At 39.7% G+C, this 20174-nt stretch overlaps 1 protein-coding gene across 3 annotated transcripts in view; it reads left to right on the top strand.

Moving 5' to 3' along the window:
- The window catches only part of LOC134678731 (glucose transporter type 1), an 88535-nt gene that overhangs the window by 54631 nt on the left and 13730 nt on the right, over nucleotides 1–20174 (top strand). For 2 of the 3 annotated variants that reach the window (XM_063537403.1, XM_063537405.1), the window contains 10 exons: nucleotides 1399–1494; nucleotides 1790–1950; nucleotides 2702–2826; nucleotides 3208–3378; nucleotides 3884–4020; nucleotides 4739–4897; nucleotides 8524–8663; nucleotides 9113–9185; nucleotides 15288–15491; nucleotides 15722–15861. In XM_063537403.1, coding sequence (XP_063393473.1) covers nucleotides 1399–1494; nucleotides 1790–1950; nucleotides 2702–2826; nucleotides 3208–3378; nucleotides 3884–4020; nucleotides 4739–4897; nucleotides 8524–8663; nucleotides 9113–9185; nucleotides 15288–15491; nucleotides 15722–15861 — 1406 coding nt within the window. Of the gene's footprint in view, nucleotides 1–1398; nucleotides 1495–1789; nucleotides 1951–2701; nucleotides 2827–3207; nucleotides 3379–3883; nucleotides 4021–4738; nucleotides 4898–8523; nucleotides 8664–9112; nucleotides 9186–15287; nucleotides 15492–15721; nucleotides 15862–18293; nucleotides 18407–20174 lie in introns of all 3 variants that reach the window. The other variant, XM_063537404.1, reaches the window with a different exon arrangement.

Below are 20174 nucleotides of genomic sequence, written 5' to 3'. Positions count from 1 at the left end.
CCATGCGGAAGAATGAGATAACAATATCACTGGCTCCCTCTAACGCATAAATACGTCCCTTGGAGTGGCCGGCGTTGGCTCATCGTGTAGAGGAGCCATTAGGCCGCGCCTGGACTGACGCGACAGGCAGAGCGGCGAGCGGCAAAACAAGCCCGTTTAAGTATAGGTACATTTAGTCGAGTAGGATATGTGAATTACCTTGATTTGCCGTTGGCCTCGCCGCCGGCCTCGTGCGTCCAGTCCGCGGCCTTAGGGCTCGACGGACGGCCTGTATTTCAACTGCACGCGAACTGCAAAAACTGGCGTGCGGTTTCTTAGACGCAGTTATAACGCAGTCGATGTGTGAGGTGTATTTGACAGCATCTGAAATTGAGTTTTGGGGCTAAATGTATTACCGCATCGTGCATTATATTATAACATTGAGAAAATCGGCCAAGTGCGTGACAGATTATACGTAATGCAGGGTTCCGTGCCTTTATACAATACGAGCAAAAGGCATACGAGCACAAGGGCGTTCCCTCGCGGCTCTTAAGGTCCTATATACCTAAGGAGCGGCGAGTCCCACACACCGTGCGTAAACGCATTCCCACTCCGTCAAGAAAAAAAGGTCCTATATAACTACCTACGTACAAGTGTACAACTACTTTAAAAAATTAACTGTTGTGTTAATGTTTTTATCGTTAATACCTCATAAACATACAAACACTTGCACATATTTACATACTCACATATATTTAATTGTCAAATCAAATCACTTTAATATACACAATAAATATCTAAATATATTTGGTGAAGTCTTAAATCACTAACCTCTATGTATCGTCCAGTAAAAAATCATATATTTAATATATACAGTAGCTACATAAAAAGACTTGATAAAAACACTTATTTATGCACTTTTTGAAGTGTGCAAACTGATGCTGTAGCTGAGCGATTAGCGGAGCGGTTAGCGGAGCGTGCAGCGGAGCGGTTAGCGGAGCGTGCAGCGGAGCGTGCAGCGGAGCGTGCAGCGCAGCGTCCATGTTAAAACAAATGAAACGAATGCGAGCGGCCTCAGTGCACGTAGCTCCAATCCTTTGGAAGTATCGTCTGACCGAAGTTTCACATAACAAATATCTTTTGCCGAAGTTAAGTTTTGGTCAAAAAACTGCCGAAATATTCGGCCGCACCGAAACATACAACGCTGTACTTTCAGGTCGCGCTCGGCTAGTTTTCTATAAAGATGAGTGAATTGTGCATTTGTATTTATTAATAAGAATAGGCGTGACCGTGACGGCGCGTAAGGTGGGATTTCAGAGTTCATATGTCTAAAAAGAAAAGACACCGTCATTTTCTTCAACGACTTTAACACGGACATTTTTATTTTTATCATCCTTTTGACTAATCGTTTTGTTTCAGGGTTTGACTTTCTTCCTCTCCTACGCCATCTTGGCCGCTGTGCTTGGCATGCTTCAGTTCGGATACAACACTGGCGTCATCAATGCTCCCGGCAGGGTAAGTCACGGACTTGAGGAAGTGACATGTGACCTGGCTGCCTAAGGCTGCGGACTCGACGCAAGCGGAGCGCGGCGAGCGGCAAATCAAGGCCATTCATACATTCCGCTGGATCAAATGTATTGAATGGCCTTGATTTGCCTTTCGTCTAGACCGCGGCCTTATGATTGTCTTGGAATCCGAAACATTCATACGATCATAAACCTTCCAATTCTACCATAACGCTCTGCTCGATGGTTACTAGTGTATTTTTTAAGCAATCTGTGTTTGTTAATTAGCATTCACTTTGTTACAGAATATCGAAAACTTCATGAAAGACGTTTACAAAGACCGCTACGGGAGAGACATCACAGAGGAGACGGTCAAGCGGCTTTACTCCATCGCGGTCAGCATCTTCGCTATCGGCGGCATGCTAGGCGGGTTCTCGGGCGGCATGATCGCTAACCGGTTCGGAAGGTATGTTGACACAAATGTCAGATATTTATGGTTAAGAGTAAAGTAAGTGTTAAGAGTCCATCAACGTGCACACTAGCGCCACAGCTAAATAATCGTGATTATTTAAATTTAACGAAAGATATTGGAAAAAGGGGGCCGCTACGTACTGTATTGTGTATTTAAGTACCTTTTGAATACATCAAACTAGTTTTTATGTTGCTGGTTTCGTGGATCTATGAACTCAAAACAAAAACGGCCGTTTTAACTTTGGTCGCATAGATTGACGAATCCAGCAACATAAAAACTATATACAACAACATAATAACTTTATGAAATAGCAAATGTGCACAAAGCATTACCTTTTGTAACGCAATATGCTCAAAAGACAGAGCAAATAGGCACTAGGAAATAATATTGTATGAAACGGTAATGAATATTCAAATGTAAGTTTCGACGTAATCTATCTCGACCAATTTTTAAACAAGCAGATATGTCTGCAAGCGATATTCTATTTTTTTAAGGAATAATGGAAGTATATGGAAATGGAAATGGAAGGCGTGTATACCTAAGGGAAGGAATGGAAAGATTCGCGAGTTTCTGGTAGGCTTCCGTACCTCAATTGGTTAAGATCAACGCACGGATTGCGGATGTTGCGGGTTCAAGTCCTGCCGGAAGCGCAAATATTTCCATTTTTTCCTTGAATATAAAATTTGTAATCTATCTCGAGTCTGAAATAAACCTGAATGTTCTAACATGAAATCCCTTGTCACAGGAAGGGCGGTCTGCTACTCAACAACATCCTGGGCATCAGCGGCGCCAGTCTCATGGGCTTCACCAAGATCTCCCACTGCTACGAGATGCTGTTCTTCGGGCGGTTCATCATCGGAGTCAACTGTGGTCAGTACCCTGGTCTCACACTGATAATATCTTCTTTTGTGCTGAAGTTTCTCAAATAAAATAAACCTACTCGTATTATGATCACCTGTCATCACCTTCGCGTCCTGGCAGGCTATTATGGATGGTTTTATCCACGTGATAAAATAACTGTCACTTTGCAACACCGCGGGATACAAAGTGACGGACACTGATTTATCACGCTGTCACGTAGACAAGAACGATCATCATAGAGACTGATGACCCCGCAGTCAAACTCACTGATGAGTTTTGCGGGGCTATGCCTATCTACATATAAGAATATCTTGTATTTTATTAAATAAATGAATAATAATAATAATATCCGTAATGGTTACTTTTTACAACAGTTCCCTTGCTCAACAGGACTGAACACTTCCCTTGTGCCAATGTACATATCCGAGATTGCTCCCCTGAACCTGCGAGGTGGCCTCGGCACCGTGAACCAGCTGGCTGTGACCGTCGGCCTGCTGCTGTCGCAGGTGCTGGGCATTGAGCAGATCCTTGGCACTGACGACGGCTGGCCTATCCTCCTTGGTAAGTTGAACCCGTGGACTTAGCGTATCTACGTTTTCCTCGCAACTACCCGTACCTAAATGCAGATAGAGCAAGAAAAGCATCTCTCAGGCGGATAATGATGATTATTGCATTCTTAATGCGAACAAATGACCAAACGAACATACGAAATGATGCGAATGATGATGTGAATGATGCGAATGTATGAGAGCAGCGGACGGAATGGCGCAAACGTGTTGTGGAGGGTCGCAAGTTTTGTGATGAGAGGTTCGCCGCACTCGCTGACAAGAGGCAAAGACGACGACAAGGTGTCTCAGTACCGGTTTCCGCAAACTTCTCTTGTCAGACCTGTGGTAGACCATGTCGATCTCGCACCGGTCTATTCAGTCACCAAAAATGGTGTTACACCATAAATCGTCTGATATAGATGAAAAGGCCTATGATGAATGCGAACGAACTATAATACTACTACGATTTTTTTTGTTCGAATCTTCGATGTGTAGAGTGTAAGCCGTACGTTCTTCAGGTCTGGCCATCTGCCCCGCCATCCTGCAACTGTTGCTGCTGCCGGCGTGCCCCGAGTCACCGAGATACCTGCTCATCACGAGGCAGTGGGAGGAGGAGGCCCGTCGCGCCCTCAGGCGGTTGCGGGCTAGCAACCAGGTACGCTCTTTGGATTTTTTGGAGTTTTTGGGATCGATTCGTTAAACGATATGATAATTTAGCGCTGCGAATTTTGCTTTACACTACTAGCGACCCGCCCCGGCTTCGCACTGGTAGTTCAACCAATTTACACAAAACCTTTACAAATTATACCTTCCTCAAGAATCATTCTATTGATAGATGAAAACCGCATGAAAACCCGTTCAGTAGTTTTTGAGTTTATCGCAAACATACAGACAGACGCGGCCTGCCGCTGGACTTTGTTTTGTAATATGTAGATATGTATTTACCCCGTTATTCATAAACGCGCTACAAACCTCGATTAGCTAATAATCGTTTGTCTTTATCTGTCATTTTGACTTATGTATTTGTAAGAAAGGGATAAAACATAATTTTACTAAATAGGGCCCGTAAAGTATTGTTAATATATTCTGAAATACTTGGCTGACCCATGCCACCAAGGCCGGATAGCCGAAGTCTAAGGCATGTCGCGTATACAGAGGACGCTGGTTCAATTCCCTCTGAACATTGGAGGGCTTGTTCATTTCCTTTGTATATAACATTGATTAGGGTCCCACTTCCCACTCCCACTGGTTAACAGTCCGCCGGACGGTATCGCCCTGTCAGTTGTTCAGAACTGTCTAAATTTAGTTCTAACTGACAGGCCGATACCGTCCGGCGGACTGTTAATCAGTAGGCCCCTTTACGGTTTATTCAGGTGGAAGAGGACATCGAAGAGATGAGGGCGGAAGAGCGGGCGCAGCAGGCGGAGGCCTCCATCTCCATGCGGGAGCTGCTGTGTTCTCCAACTCTTCGGGCGCCCCTGCTCATCGGCGTGGTGATGCAGTTGTCCCAGCAGCTGAGCGGCATCAACGCGGTACGTGCCACACAGACATTGGCTTTCTCATTCTTCTTCTTATTCTTCTTCTTCTTTTTAGGGGCTGTATAATCATCATCATCCTGCCCTATTCCCAACTTCATTTGGGGTCAGGCCTTCTCGTGCGTCTGCGCCGGGACAATCTGTCCCGTGTTGTCAGTGGTGGGATATTTTGCGTCTTCAGGTTTCTTTTGACAGTGGACCACCAAGAGGCCGGAGGTCTGTCTTTTTAGGGGCTGTATAAGGCTCCAAAGCCTATCACTGCGACCATTCCTGATCTATTGTGATCGCCACTACAACTCTCGATCCAAACCTTGGCTTTCTCATTGCTTCAGCCTGTACACTACTGGGCACTGGCGAGAGGGCTTGGGCTATAGTCCCCACGGTGACCCAATGCGGATTGGGGACTTCACAGACACCTATGAATTTCTTCGCAGATGTATGCAGGTTTCCTCACGATGTTATTCTTCACCGAAAAGCTAGTGTCAAATATTAAATGATATATATTTTTTTTTAATTTAATGCTTTTTGGTGAGGGTCAATCGGTCCTCGCTAGGAGTACGGGCGGCCGATTGCCTTTAAGTTCGTATTATTTATTAAATGATTTTAAATTATCTATTATGTATTTAGTATACCTTAAAAAAGAGTTGAGGGCTTCTTCTTTTTCCGTAAGTTTGTTTATATTCAGTGGGTCTATGTTGTACTTGGTGCATATGGTATCGTGGATCGTTCTTGCGTAAAGGAACCTTGGGCAAGTTTTAATAAGGTGATCAATTGTTTGCTGTGTGACGTCGTCACAGGGACACGCGTCATTGTCAATTTTGTGAAAACGTTTTAGATAGAATTTGGTATATCCGTGACCGGTTAGAATTTGTGTCAACTGAAATGTGATAGTTGTATGTTTGCGTAACAAGTATATATCGTCCAATGTGGGTAGCCAGTTTTTTACGTGTTTACCTGTTCTGCTCTCTATATATGTTTTATTATGGAGTGTGTGCAAATTTTTCTTCATTTGGGCTTTATGGTGCGAGAGTGGGAAATGAACATAATCCGATTGCTTATGGAGTGCGGCCGCATGCTTGGCTGCGATATCCGCTCTCTCATTGCCATCGAGGCCAGCATGCGCCTTAATCCAACAGAATTGGATCTCCATCTCCCCAGACTCCCTGATGTTGTTTATTATTTTGTGAACAGCATTTATATTCCGGTTAGTACTGCTCCGGTTAGACAGTTCCATCAGGACTGCTTTGGAGTCTGAGAAGATGGTGACCTTCCTCAGTTTATGTGATGTAACATCTTAGACATGCCTGTTCGACAGCCAGGCACTCCGCCTGAAATACGGTGCAGCTACTGTGTAATTTGAGCTTTTTCATATAACTCCTACCGTCAGGGTAGTCAATGATGTAGGCTGCACCGACCAGGCCGTCGTGCCTGCTGCCATCGGTGTATACTCGATGCATCTCGGGATCCTCATAGTATGCATCCAGATCATCACGTGTGAGTATCTCCGGTATTGTCAAGTTTATTCTTCTTGCTGGATGTAGAAGTTCCTTGACGGATATCCTCTTGTCATAGGTGATGTCTGCGGGTAGAAATTCTGAGGTAAGTTGTCGCTTCACTTCCTCCGTGGACGCCACTTCTTTAACCTTGAGCGGGAGCGGCGTCAGTCCGGCCAGCGCAATCGACGCAACAGTAGGAAGCGTGCGGAATCCTCGTATGATCTTGATGGCAAAGCCCCGCTGCAGACTGAGCAGGGCGTTTTCGACTTTTTTGTAGTCTATTGCGCTTTGCCATATTTCGGCAGCATATGTAATGATAGGTTCTATTACCTGTCGATAGATTATTGCAACGTTCTCTGCCTGGACTCCCCATGTCGGTCTTACATAGATGCATATCTTCTTGTAGATGGCTATTGCTTTATTGATTGTATACTGGCAGTGTTGAATGAATCTGAGTTTTTGGTCGATTATTACGCCAAGCAGTTTGAAATGTTCTGTGAACTCCAGTCTGATCCCATTCATGTGAATTTTTGCGGCCTTGGCCTTGGGTGTGGTTGTTATCATTTTGGTCTTTTGGGGACCAAATCGAAGTTTATTGTTTATGCCCCACCTGTAAACTCCATCCAGGATGGCGTTAACGTTATGCTCAAGTTGTAAGATATCGTCGGCTGTGCATATGAGGAGCACGTCATCCGCGTAAGCCTGGATGTGGTTTCCGGCGGGCAGGTCTAGGTGCAGTAGTGCGTCCATTATTATGTTCCAGAAGATGGGTCCAAGTACCGATCCCTGGACACATCCTCTGGACTGTGTTTTGGTTTTAGTTGCACTGGCGTAATTCAAAATGATTTTTCTATCTTGAAGGTAACTGTTTATTATTTTAAGTAGGTTTTTAGGGCAGTTAATGTTTATTAAATGATATTTCGTAAATAAGTAGAATATAATTGTGAGAATACAACAATTAACCACAACGTTAATTTATTGTTAGCAAAAATGGAAATGGGCAGGACATGTGGCAAGATACTAGGACAAAAGGTGGAACCCTAAACATCATTATGACATCTGTATAGAAGTTAATTAATTAATTAAAACTAAATGAAATAAACAAAAACCAACATAATAAAACTTAATACTAAATACTTAACCCACCTACAGGCAAAAAAAATGGCCTAAATCGCCGTCAACGGGCAGGGTGCCCAGAAGTCTAGCCGCATTTCCTCGCTGTATACCTATGCTAATGCGCTGTGCGAAATACTGGCCTTTAATTAAAATAATTAACCCGGCAACCTTCAAATCAAGAGTGAACAGGCATATTCTGGGCGAGCTCTCTCCATCGTAGGCCACGTCTACACCTCGGCTAGTCTGTGGCCATGAGTAAGCCCTGGTTTTGACGACCAGTCTGGCCTAGTGGGTAGTGACCCTGCCTATGAAGCCGATGGTCCCGGGTTCGAATCCCGGTAAGGGCATTTATTTGTGTGATAGATATTTGTTCCTGAGTCATGGCTGTTTTCTATGTACTTATATAAGTATGTATTTATCTATACCGGGTGTGGCCTGTAACACGAGCAAATAATTAAAACATACATTGTACTCCTCAAACCGTGACACTTTTGTTCAACAACTTTTAAAAATTATGAAGTATTTAGACTCCCTATTTTTCATACAAAATAAATATTATCTTCAATGGACGCCATCGCCACGCCAGATCATAGTGATTGACGTTGCTTGTCACGCCTTAAACATAACAAAATTTGCAATACATTGCGTCTTAGAATAAACTTTAAAGTGTATTAAAAATTAAACCACAAGTTATTTTTAAAAGTCGCTGAACAAATGTTGATCAGTATGAGGAGTACAGTCTACAGTTTAATTTTTTGCTCATGTTACAGGCCACACCCGGTATACGTATGTATATCGTCGTCTAGTACCCATAGTACAAGCTTTGCTTAGTTTGGGGCTAGGTCGATTTGTGTAAGATTGTCCCCAAATATATAAAAAAAAACCCATTCATAATAATAAAAAATAATAATGTGTTGTGTTTTTATATTTTACTTTTATACTCACATTGTAAAATCCTAACCTAAGACCCTACTTAGTTGAATAAAGAATAAAATAGAATGTATTTCCCAGGTGTTTTACTACTCAACGTCCTTGTTCACGTCTTCGGGACTCACGGAGGAGGCGGCCAAGTTCGCCACCATGGGCATCGGCGCCATCATGGTCGGCATGACCCTTGTATCACTGCCACTTATGGATCGCACTGGACGGAGGTACTTAAACAAATAAAGATTCTGCGCTAATTAGGTACATGTTGTCGATTTGCCTCTACGAATCATTTCCGCTACATACCGGGAAATATCAAATCCAAATGAATTCAAAATCTTCATTTAAAAGGCAATTCAACCAGCATGCCTACATAAGAAAACAGCTCAAAATTTGCTTTTGATTATTTTAATTGCCTCACATGTGAATAAAATGCAAGGTTTTTAAACAGTCAAGAGAGCCTTTACCAATTGGTGTGGTGAAAATATATTTACATTGACGTGCAAGAGAAGGAAGGTGGTGTAAGAAAAACACAGTTTATTTTACTTTTGCCTAAGGGAACAAGATGATTTATGATGATAGGAGAAAATTTCGCATAATTAAGTGATCTCGTATCCCAATGTTAGGTACCTACTGTTAATATTATTAATTGACCCTACAATTGTTTTGGTTCCAGGACACTTCACCTGTACGGGCTCGGCGGCATGTTCATCTTTTCAATCTTCATTACAATTTCATTTTTAATAAAGGTGTGTTCTATAATATTAAGGTTTCGACGCGGTGGGGAAATCCGTACTAACGTCTCCGAAACACACGATCCGCTTATCACTCAATAGGAACGATCGATAGTAAACCTTTACCATTGACTTAAAGTACTTAAACTAGTACCTAATTAAAAAGAGTAGCCTATTTAAAGTAGTTATAAAATAACCACAAATAGGAACAACTTGCAGAAAAGTTTTTAATAACACTCGTTGGAGTCAACGAAATGAGAAAAGTTTCAAATTTCAACTAGGTTACCTAGTTGGATTCTACGTAGCCAATCTACTGGAGTATTTGAATCCTTTTGAATATAAGTTCATTTACGTTGCATATTAAGAATTTCATTAATAACTAATTGAAATTCAGTTACTTAAATAAATTTTAGAACCTGAAATACTCATTAACGGTTTTAGGAAAATTTCTTTTCTTCATTACACGTTTTAATATTATTTTTCTAATTGAAAATGTAACTATTTGTTTATCGGTCGTATATTAAGGCTATTTGGTTATCAATTTTTCTATGTTGTTTGACTCTCTGGTCAATAGAGAGAGTCAAAACTGTGTTAATTAAGATAATATTTTATACAACGAAATCATTACAAAATACCGTTACTATAGGTCTGTCACTTATCTTAGATGGTTAAATAATTATTGAAGGTTTTTGGAGAACCTATTCAAAGTAAATGATACTTAAACTAAGGTACATATACCACTAACAGAAGATCGGTAGAGCAGAAGGAGTGAAGCTCTTCCTTTCTGACTGTGTCTGAGCGACGTACGTTTATAACGACAAGAGTTCTTGCCATATGACGGTCTTACCCCGCAATAAATTTTATATTCCGGTCTTCTCCACTTAAATCAGCGATTAAATCCTATAGTTCGTTTTTTTTAGCATTAGAAAGAACTTGCAAGAAGGTAAGCGATCTTGACATGTCTTTTAGTTGAAAAACGCTTTATAAAAATATAAAACTATTACTTATGAAAGCAGAAGAATATAAATGATCGTATTAGATTCATAATCTATATATAATAAATGCAAGTGTCCTGACTGACTGACTGACTGATTCATCAACGCAGAGCCGAAACTACAAAAGCCAGAAAGTTGAAATTTGCACACCAGATTGCATTTATAAAGTGTACAAGAGATAAGAAGCGATTTTGAGAAATTCAACCCCTAAGGGGGTTAAAAAGGGGATGAAATTTTGTATGGGGTTAAAGTTTTCTTTTAAGCTAGGAATTTGAAACTTCGTAAAAAGATATTTTATTAAAATACAAGAAAACTAATTTCAGCGTTTTTGAAAATTCATCCCCTAAGGCGGTAAAAAGGGGTTGAAAGTTTGTATGGATATCAAAAAAAATTTCAAGTGGTGGACTTGAATCTTCGTATTTAGGGATATTATTAGAAGACAGGAAAAGTAATTTCAGCGTTTTGTAAAATTCATCCCCTAACAGGGTTAAAAAGGGGTTGAAAATTTTATTCCATTACAAATGCTTTGAAACTTCGTAGAAAGGCATAATAGCCGATTACAAAAAAAAGTGATTGCAACGTTTTTGGAAATTCAACCCCTAAGGGGGTTAAAAAGGGGATGGAAGTTCGTCTTCGGGTGCAAATTTTATTTTAAGCTAGGAACTTGAAACTTTGTAAAATAGTATCAAATTCAAATACAAGAAAACTGATTTCAGCGTTTTAGAAAATTCATCCCCCAAGGTGGTGAAAAAGGGGTTGGAAATTGGTATGTATATCAAAAAATTTTTCAAGCGCGGGACTTGAATCTTTGTATTTGGGGATATTATTAGAAGACAATAAAAGTAATTTCAGCGTTTTGTAAAATGCATCCCCTAATAGGGTTAAAAAGCGGATGAAAGTTTGTATGGGGTTAAAGTTTTCTTTTGAGCTACGAATTTGAAACTTCTTTAAAATATATATTATTAAAATAAAAGAAAACTAATTTCAGCGTTTTTGAAAATTCAACCCCTAAGGTGGTGAAAAAGGGGTTGAAAGTTTGTATGGACATCAAACATTTTTTCGAGTGTGGGACTTGAATCTTTGTATTTAGGGATATTATTAGAAGACAGGAAAAGTATTTTCAGCGTTTTGTAAAATTCAGCCCCTAACAGGGTTAAAAAGGGGTTGAAAGTTTGAATCCATTACAAATGCTTAAAATTTCTTAGAAAGACCTAATAGCCGATTACAAAAAAAGTTTTTGGAAATTCCATCCTTAGGGATTTCCTTAGGGGGGCTAAAAAGGGGATGAAAGTTCGTCTTGGGGTGTAAATTTAATTTTAAGCTAGAAACTTTAACTTTTTGGAAAAAAAGGTAATAAATTAAAAAACATGAAAAATAATTCAAGCATTTTTGAAAATCATCCCCCAAGGTGATGAGAAAGGGGTTGAAAGTTTGTATGGAGATCAGATATTTTGTGAGTGCGGAATGCGGAACTTGAATCTTTGTATAAGGGCATAGGTACATTAGGTACCTATTATGAGAATACAAGAAAAGTAATTTCAGCAACCAACATCAAAATCCACTTGACTTAAAACTTCATACAACTTGCTAAAAAAGAAAAGTACTTAATTTCAACATTGCTTGGATATGAAAATTATAGGTACTAAAGATGTAAAATGTTGAAGATAAAGATTCCACGCGGACGAAGTCGCGGGCAACAGCTAGTTGTTACATATTTGCCGTAACTTATTTTTAAAATGTGTTTTTCAATTAAAAGACACATCAAGATTGTTTACCTAATTTCTAATGCTAAAAAAAACGAAGTATAAACTATGTTCGTCGTACTTAAAAACTATCTGAGTTAACTGTCAGACCTTCAATATGACATCACTCCTTAGTTTAAGTAATTTAAGCTAGATTATGTTTCGAAGTAATCCATACAGCCAGTGCTTTAAAAATCATCGAATCGATTTAGTTTAGTCAGTAGACTTATAATATCACTACAGTCAGTCTCTGACCAGTAGTTATTGAACCACAAAATAACGTTACTACTATATTTATCCCTATACTTTATAATACGGTGCTTAAAACTCATTAGCGACTGACTCCTTCGACAAAAAGCACTGGATTAAACAAATATTGTTTTGCTAGCGTTCCTTTGACCGATTGACAGATCATGCAATAGTTAATTGTGCAACAAGAGATCAAAGTTGTATTTTGCTAAGGCTGATTTCCCCAGTAGACAATAACATTTTAAAATATGTTCACGTTGTGCCTTTTGAGTCTTTAACTACTTTTAAGATTCTAAGTTAGGTCGCACGCTTTACTAGACTTTCTGATATGGAATTTCCAACTTGAGACACAAAAATCAGCATTCGCAGCAAAAATAACTTTGCTCTATTATTGCTCAAATAACTCCTAAAGATCAAATTTCGCGAAGGAACGCTAGAGCACCCCTAAATGCATCATTAATATAAAAAGCTTCAGCACGCTTCGATGTGGCTTCAAAACCATCTCCATCAGTACCATGTCTATTGTCTGTTTGTCGCATTGCTGCTGGTGATTTCAGGGTATTCTGATGATTAAAGGGATGTATCCACTCGTTATCAGATTACCCTATCTTACTGGTAGACTCTGGACTTTTGGATTACTGAAATAATTAATCAAACAAGCTCGTAATTAAAATCACAGGGATAATGCCTTTTGAAGAGTTGGAAGTCAAATAAGGAGACGTAATCGCACAAGATATAAAAATAGAACATAAAGAATAAGGGCTTGTTAGATTATTCATAATGATCCGAGAAAATGCGCGTCAAAAGTGTGTATATCCAGTTATTCAAGAGAATATAACCTTATTATGAAAATCCCTGTGCCTCAAAAAAAATCTAAGTACTGATTGAAAGGCAAACAAAGATATAAGTAACAATTGTTGAGAATATGAATGTTTTTGACCAAATACGTATTAAAAGGGTCTTCACTTGGAAGATCGACGTTGATTATTTGAGCATTTGTTCCCAATCACTCTCTTGGTCAACTTTTTTTGAATTGAAGTGGCAATGATAATTCCTACGCTTTGGTAGAATTACAGGACTTCGCCAAAAACCGGAAATATCATTAAATCTCCAACCAATCGTCAGAAACGGCTCGAAATTGAGGCAGTCGCACTCAAAAATGGCGATAACGATACAAAGGATACACGCTTTTGACCACTCACCGCATGCACGCCCCATTTTCTTTTCTCACCTTTATTTGCTTTCGCTTCGCCAGCCCCCCCCCCCCCCCAGTCTGCGACTTTCCTAGCACCGAAGCAGGCGTCTCGGTAGGAAAGGAAAATTGATCAAATAAACATCACACACTGCACCACACGCCACAACGATTGAAAAAGGAATTGGACGCTCTAGCACGCGTAAAGTTTGATCGTGAATGCTGAGGATAAGTGCGTAGGTTTGTTGTTGGACAAGATCGGAATGAAGGAAACACGTCATTTCATATTTTATACTATGTACAGTCGTGTTAGACCAAGCTACAGATGTAGTGCATAATTTATTTTCCCTCGTATTTTCACGGAAACGTACGAACGTGCCTTGCTATTTCAGACAGTCTCGGTACAAAAACTAATGAGGTTGACTTAAGTAGCATGACAAATACGAACGTTTCCAAGAAAATATAATAAATTTGTAACTCTAACCAGACTTTCTCTAACCAGTCACTTCAGAGCTAGACGGACTCTACTTTTCTTAAAACTGAATTTATTGGACACTGTATGAATCATTCAATACGAGCCGAGATAATTTTCGGAGCAAACTTAGATCTAGTTGGTTCTAAGTGATAAAGTTAATTTAGGTTGAATATTTGACGTCGGGTCTCTGTTAATATCGTCTGATTCAGTAATTTATACTTACCATCTTCAGCCTTCCGTGTTTCGATCTTGTCCTAAAAATTACTTCAGCAAAAACACACAACGTACTTATTGCACCTTCCACAGCTCAGCATTCAAGATGGCCGGCAGATACTTTAAATACACTAACACTGCTTATAAGCAGATACCACCTTCACATATAGCAAGCGATGGCGTTACTTCACTGTTATATAACCAGGGTTGTTATGGTGTCCCTGTCCTTAAAATGTCGATTGTTATTTGATAGTAATCTTGATTTTTAAGATTTTTGAGACTATTGGGATTTTTTTTGAATTCTACCCATTTTCATTTCGGATTCCTGTTTGATTTTTCTTATTAGAATTAAAAATACCCTCGGTTCTAAAGAAAATAAAGGATTACAAGGACGGCTTTGGTATGAAAGTATTTTTACTTAAACACATATTTTCAGAACTTAGCAGTGAGATCACTGTGTGTGTCTATTAAAGTTTTATGTCGATTTATGAGTACACAAAAATAAATAAGGGTCACTTTTTACCTTGTGTGAGAAAACATTATTTTTAAATTCCCAAGTTTAAAAAATCTTTACCCACATAATTAGGATTACCATTTGATAGTTTTTGACAAACTTTATTCAGTGACCGAAGGTGTAGATCGCTTCCTCTACTAGGTATTAAAGTGAGATCATTATTTTCGCCACTGAATAAACTGCTCCGGACTTTACAGTGCCATCCCTAATTCAATCCTCATTAGTTTGGATGTCTTCTTTGTAACGTTTTTGTAGCAATTCCTTCAAAATAATTTTAAAATTTTGCGTCATAATTGTTGTGATTTCTGTAGGTATGAATATAGTCGGACCAAGGTAACTCTGCACAGACTTTGATGGATAGAGTGAGGATGGTCACTATAATCGTGAAATTCGCATGGGAATATGACGTATATAATGATACTTCCACACTTTATCACGTCAAAGTCGGTGCAGAGTTAGCTAAGACGGACAGTACAAAGTTAAAGGGAAAGGCGTTCTTTGAAGAAAAATTTTAGCTAATGGATCACGACCAGCAAAGTCGACTTAGCAGAAAAAGTGCTTTAGCGTAAATGCTCTGAGGATTTACATAAATGTTACCACCTGTTCCCCCCATCCCCCGTAACAACCTGGATTATAATGCACATGAACATCGTGCGTGATGTGTATCTTGGTCAGCCGATCGGTGCGGGAAAGAATACGATTCTACGCACTGATAGGAGTTCTTTGGTTATGTACAGGAAATGATTGACTGGATGAGCTACCTGTCCGTGGTGTCCACGCTGAGTTTCGTGGTGTTCTTCGCCGTGGGACCCGGCTCGATACCGTGGCTGATCACGGCGGAGCTGTTCTCGCAGGGGCCGCGGCCGAGCGCCATGGCCATCGCTGTGCTGGTCAATTGGATGGCCAACTTTGTCGTCGGCATCGGCTTCCCTAGCATGAAGGTTAGTGATCACTAAATAGGAATCCCTCACCCCGTTCAGTCCATTTTTTTAGTCTTCGGGATGGGTTGAGCTCAACAGCGAAATGCATCTTCTAGATACATTATGCTGTTGATTTTCAAAGGTTTTAGAAGGAGTAGTCGGGCTGGTTAAGTTTAGACTAGCTTGTATTGTTTTAATTTGCTGTAAAGTTTTTATACTTGACATTAACATGTTTTTTTTCTATTTTTCAGGCGCTACTGGAAAACTATACATTCCTGCCTTTTAGTGTATTCCTTGCAATTTTTTGGATATTTACGTATAAAAAAGTTCCTGAGACGAAAAATAAGACGTTCGAAGAAATTTTGGCCCTCTTTAGAAACTCCAACGGGAGGTGAGTGTGGTACAGTTTTATATTTGTCTTAAAAACATTTTTTCTGGACACTACACCGCACTGTTGTATGATGGAGCCCATAAGTAACTACTTTGATAAACATTTTCTTCAAGACTTATGAAAATTATTGAATAAACCACAGATTAAGAGTAAGCGACTAAAGGAAGACTCACGTTAGACCGGGCCGTCTCCGGGCCGGAGCTCCCGGCGCATCGTTTTCTATGGAAAGCATCACGTGATCACCTGTCACAGAAAAGTAAGCGCCGGAAGCTCCGGCCCGGACACGGCCAGGTCTAACGTGAGTCATCCTTAAAACTGCGTGTTCCGCACAGGTTCCGCTCTGCAGCATTTAAAATTTTAATTGAACAATAATGATTAGACGGTTCTACTGGAAGCGTGCATTAGAATATTGCAAGTGTCACCGAGAGATGTCGCACCGTCTCCTGTCGTATTAAATTAAGCACTTTCCTTACACCATTACGGTTAAATTAGGAGTATGGGGAAAAGAGGGGACGCTGCCTACAATTTGAATTAGAATCATTTTTTTATTCTGATATATAGTTATAATAGTTTTTATGATAACTGTTACCTATAAGATTGAGTCTTATCTTATGCAACAAATAAATTCTTATTGATACAAGGTCGTTAAAAACGGACTCCATCATACTGCAAATATATATAAATGTAATGTCAGTTGATATCTCATATTCCATAGGCACGCGTTGCACTAAGGATTATTCACATAACTTCTGTGAAACTGTAATGTATTTTATCTAGGTATATCACAATATAAATACTGCGTACAGATGTAGTGCATAATTATTTTCCTTCGTATTTTCACGGAAACGTACGAATACGTGTCTTGCTATTTCAGTCAGTCTCGGTACAAAACGTAATAAGTTTGACTGAAGTAGCATGACAAATACGAACGTTTTCGAGAAAATACAATGGAAAACAATTATGCACTACATCTGTACATAAGTCCCAAACTATATTAATACCGATATTTGACAGCTGAAGGGCATTCTAAACAAAGTCACACAGCCCCTCCCGAACGCATGGTCTCTTTTGGATTGAAAAATTTGTGAAATTTACTAAGATTGGTTCTAATTTTCCTGGAATATGATGCATGGGACGGTCAGTGATAGTTTAAAAATATACCTATTTGGTTCTTTATCGCAATTATAATTTTGCTGCGGACTTTTTGGCCACCGAAATTTTATTCGTGTAATTTTGCTTATGTGTGGGACGGATATGGAAACTTTAACAGATCCAAACTGGATGGATCGCAATTCTAATTTTGCTGCAGACATTTGGCCACCGAAATAAGAATGTTGCTGCAACATCATGCTATTAGTGGGTGGAACAGGGACAGTTTCCAAAGGTTTAAGTTTTCAATTCTAAATGCGGCGTTTTTGGGCACTGAAATTCGATTCATTTGGTAGCCCTAATACCCCTGGATATATTTGGTATCTTTTGCTGGATTATCATCGTCAAGTGACAACCAAAACTCACTAATGTCATAAAAATAATGGAACCAAAAACTGGATAAGCGCGAATCCGACTCGACCCGACTTTTAGTATTTGTTATGGCGGCAACAGAAATACATCATCTGTGAAAATTCAAATGTCTATCGCGGTTCATGAGATGCAGTCTGGCGATAGACAGACAGATGGACAGTGGAGTCTTAGTACATAACAGGGTCCCGTTTTTAGCCTTTGTGTACGGAACCCTAGAAACCTACCTTTTTACAACCTTTTATTTAGTTTCACCTGACCGTTGTCTGTCTGTCGGTCTGTAATCAAATCTTGCAAGTTAAATTTGATCCACTTCCCGGTTTCCGATTGACCTGATATTTTACATGTATAAATCGGATGACAATGCAATACTATGGTACCACCGAGCTGATTTGATGATGGAGACAGGAGGTGGCCATAGGAACTCTCTGATGAAACAACGCAACCTAATTGTGTTAGGGATTTCTAGAATTGTCTCGATAAGTATTAGTTGTCTGTCGTAAGAAAAGTACAGTCAGCGATAAAAGCTTGTACCAAAAATGAAATTTTTGCCAATAACTTTTATGGCTCTGAATGTATGTTGACTGAGGGCCCGATTCGGATTTTGAAATAGACATCACCAAGTTACGATAACGATGTTTAAGATCTAACCTGTCAAATTTGACATTAGCGCGATGCTCTTGAACGGGACACAGGATATGACTTAGAGATCCAATTCACATCTAATAGATATCTTACTCTATCTAACATAAAAGTGACATTGGTTGCCCGAATTGCGCTGCAAAAGAGAACTAGTTGATATCTAAACTATAACGTATCTAGAATGGATCTAGTAGGTGTCGTCTCTTGTGAATATGTTGTAGTTCTGGTTGTCTCTTGAGTGTTGGTTGTCACGTGATGTGTGGGCTGGACAGGGACAGTTTCCGCGACAGCCGGCTGTACGGCAGCATGATGAACTGCGTCAACGCGCTGGAGCAGCAGCTGCCGCCGCCGCCGCCGGCGCCCGTCGACGAGAAACACGACTCGCGTGAGTACTCACCACCGGTGTTGGCCGAAACGTTAATGCTATTGAACATTCTTGACCATTAAGGCCCACTTGCACCATTCCACTAACCCGGGGTTAACCAGTTAAGCCTGGAGTTACCATGGTTACCAGTACAATTTGACACTTAGTAAACTGTTTAACCGCATAACCCCGGGTTAGTGGGTTGGTGCAAGTGGGCCTAACCAGTAGGTACAAGTTGAAGGGGCATTCCACGAGACTGTCGCTTACATAACGCAATTCTTCTAATACTTCTGGAAATGCTGAGTAAGCGATATTGGGTCAGGTAATATTTCATGACTTGGCTAACAAATTGGCAGTATATTCTCGAGATTCACGTATTTTATTGAGGTAGCTGCCATACAAGGCAAATGCGCTATGTAAGCGACAGTCTCGTGGAATGCCTCTGAACCGTCAACTGTAGCCGTCCGTTACCGTTCACGGTTCAATTTGTAATGGTTAATGGTCAATTGCAATTAACGTTCGGCCAACACTGCTCACCACAAATCACGCGAGGTGTTTTCTGCTACTTTTTGACCCCCCTTCCCCCTTGGTGATATTTGGTGAGGTTTATGGCTAACCCCCCTTCCCCCCACACAACCACACGTGATTTTTTTTGAAATTTTTTCATGCGACTTTATTTTAAGATAAATAGTAAGTAATGTATTTAAAAAATCTTGTTTATTTTTCTATTTTCGTTAAATAGACTCGCTATTTTGAAGTGCAAAGTGAAGATTTATGTTTAACGAAGCCGAGATAAAATATCTACTCATGTGGTAGGTTTTTTTCTTAGTTTCGTTCACTGCAGAAAAATACACGTGAGGTTTCCTTATACCCAATCAACGTGATCTATCGTGATTTTTTCGTGATCCCCCCTCCCCCTATCGGACCTCGCGTGATTTGTGCGCTTTAAGCAGTTTAATTAGTGTATCGAGAAAGGAATTATTCGACCGATACTTCTTTAAAATCAACTTATATCAATAATTTTACAGAAATAGAAAAAAAAATATCATTAATTGTATTAAATATATTGATATATTCACCCCCAAATCAACTACATACAGAACTAACATCAATTTAATAGGTTGCATTTTAAAAATTTTAAAAGAAGAAACAGTCGAATACAGAATTTTAAGTCTTGTATGAATCAAATGCTCTTTCACATTTTTTTAAATTCATAATAATACTCTACCTTCTGTGTTATTTTTCTCTTCTTCTTCCTTATTTATTCACGACTCCGATTATCTCGTAACACTAAGCACTCATACTAACATACGTGTATGTTGCGGAAAGTTTCGAAAAAGTTAAAAAAGATCTCGGAAGTTTCAGAAAAATGTCACAGGAAACAAATGAAACTTTCATTTTGAACAGGGACAATTTCGATTCCGATACGAAATTATAAGAAGTTTCCGAAACTTTCCGAACATTGCGGGAGCACTCATACTCATTTGTTTGCATTTCCATTATAAAGATACAAATGTAATCTAGATTCGATGCTAATTTCGACTCAAAAAAGTAAGAATAGTAGGTACAGTTGCCATCAGATATATCGGAGCGGCCAAGGCGCTCACATATATCTGAACACACCTCTATTGTCAAGGCGTTAGAGTGCGTGTTCAGATATTGTGAACACCTCGGCCGCTCCGATATATCTGATGGCGACTGTACATATTGCGTATTAGATGTTCATCATTTGGTACATACGTAACGCAGACGTAATAACTTTATCAACTGAAAGTCGAACTGGTCGAAT

The sequence above is a fragment of the Cydia fagiglandana genome, chromosome Z (assembly GCF_963556715.1).
Source record: "Cydia fagiglandana chromosome Z, ilCydFagi1.1, whole genome shotgun sequence".
NCBI lineage: Eukaryota > Metazoa > Arthropoda > Insecta > Lepidoptera > Tortricidae > Cydia > Cydia fagiglandana.
Note: the sequence above shows the minus strand (reverse complement) of the source record. Positions and strands in the feature narration are given on the sequence as shown.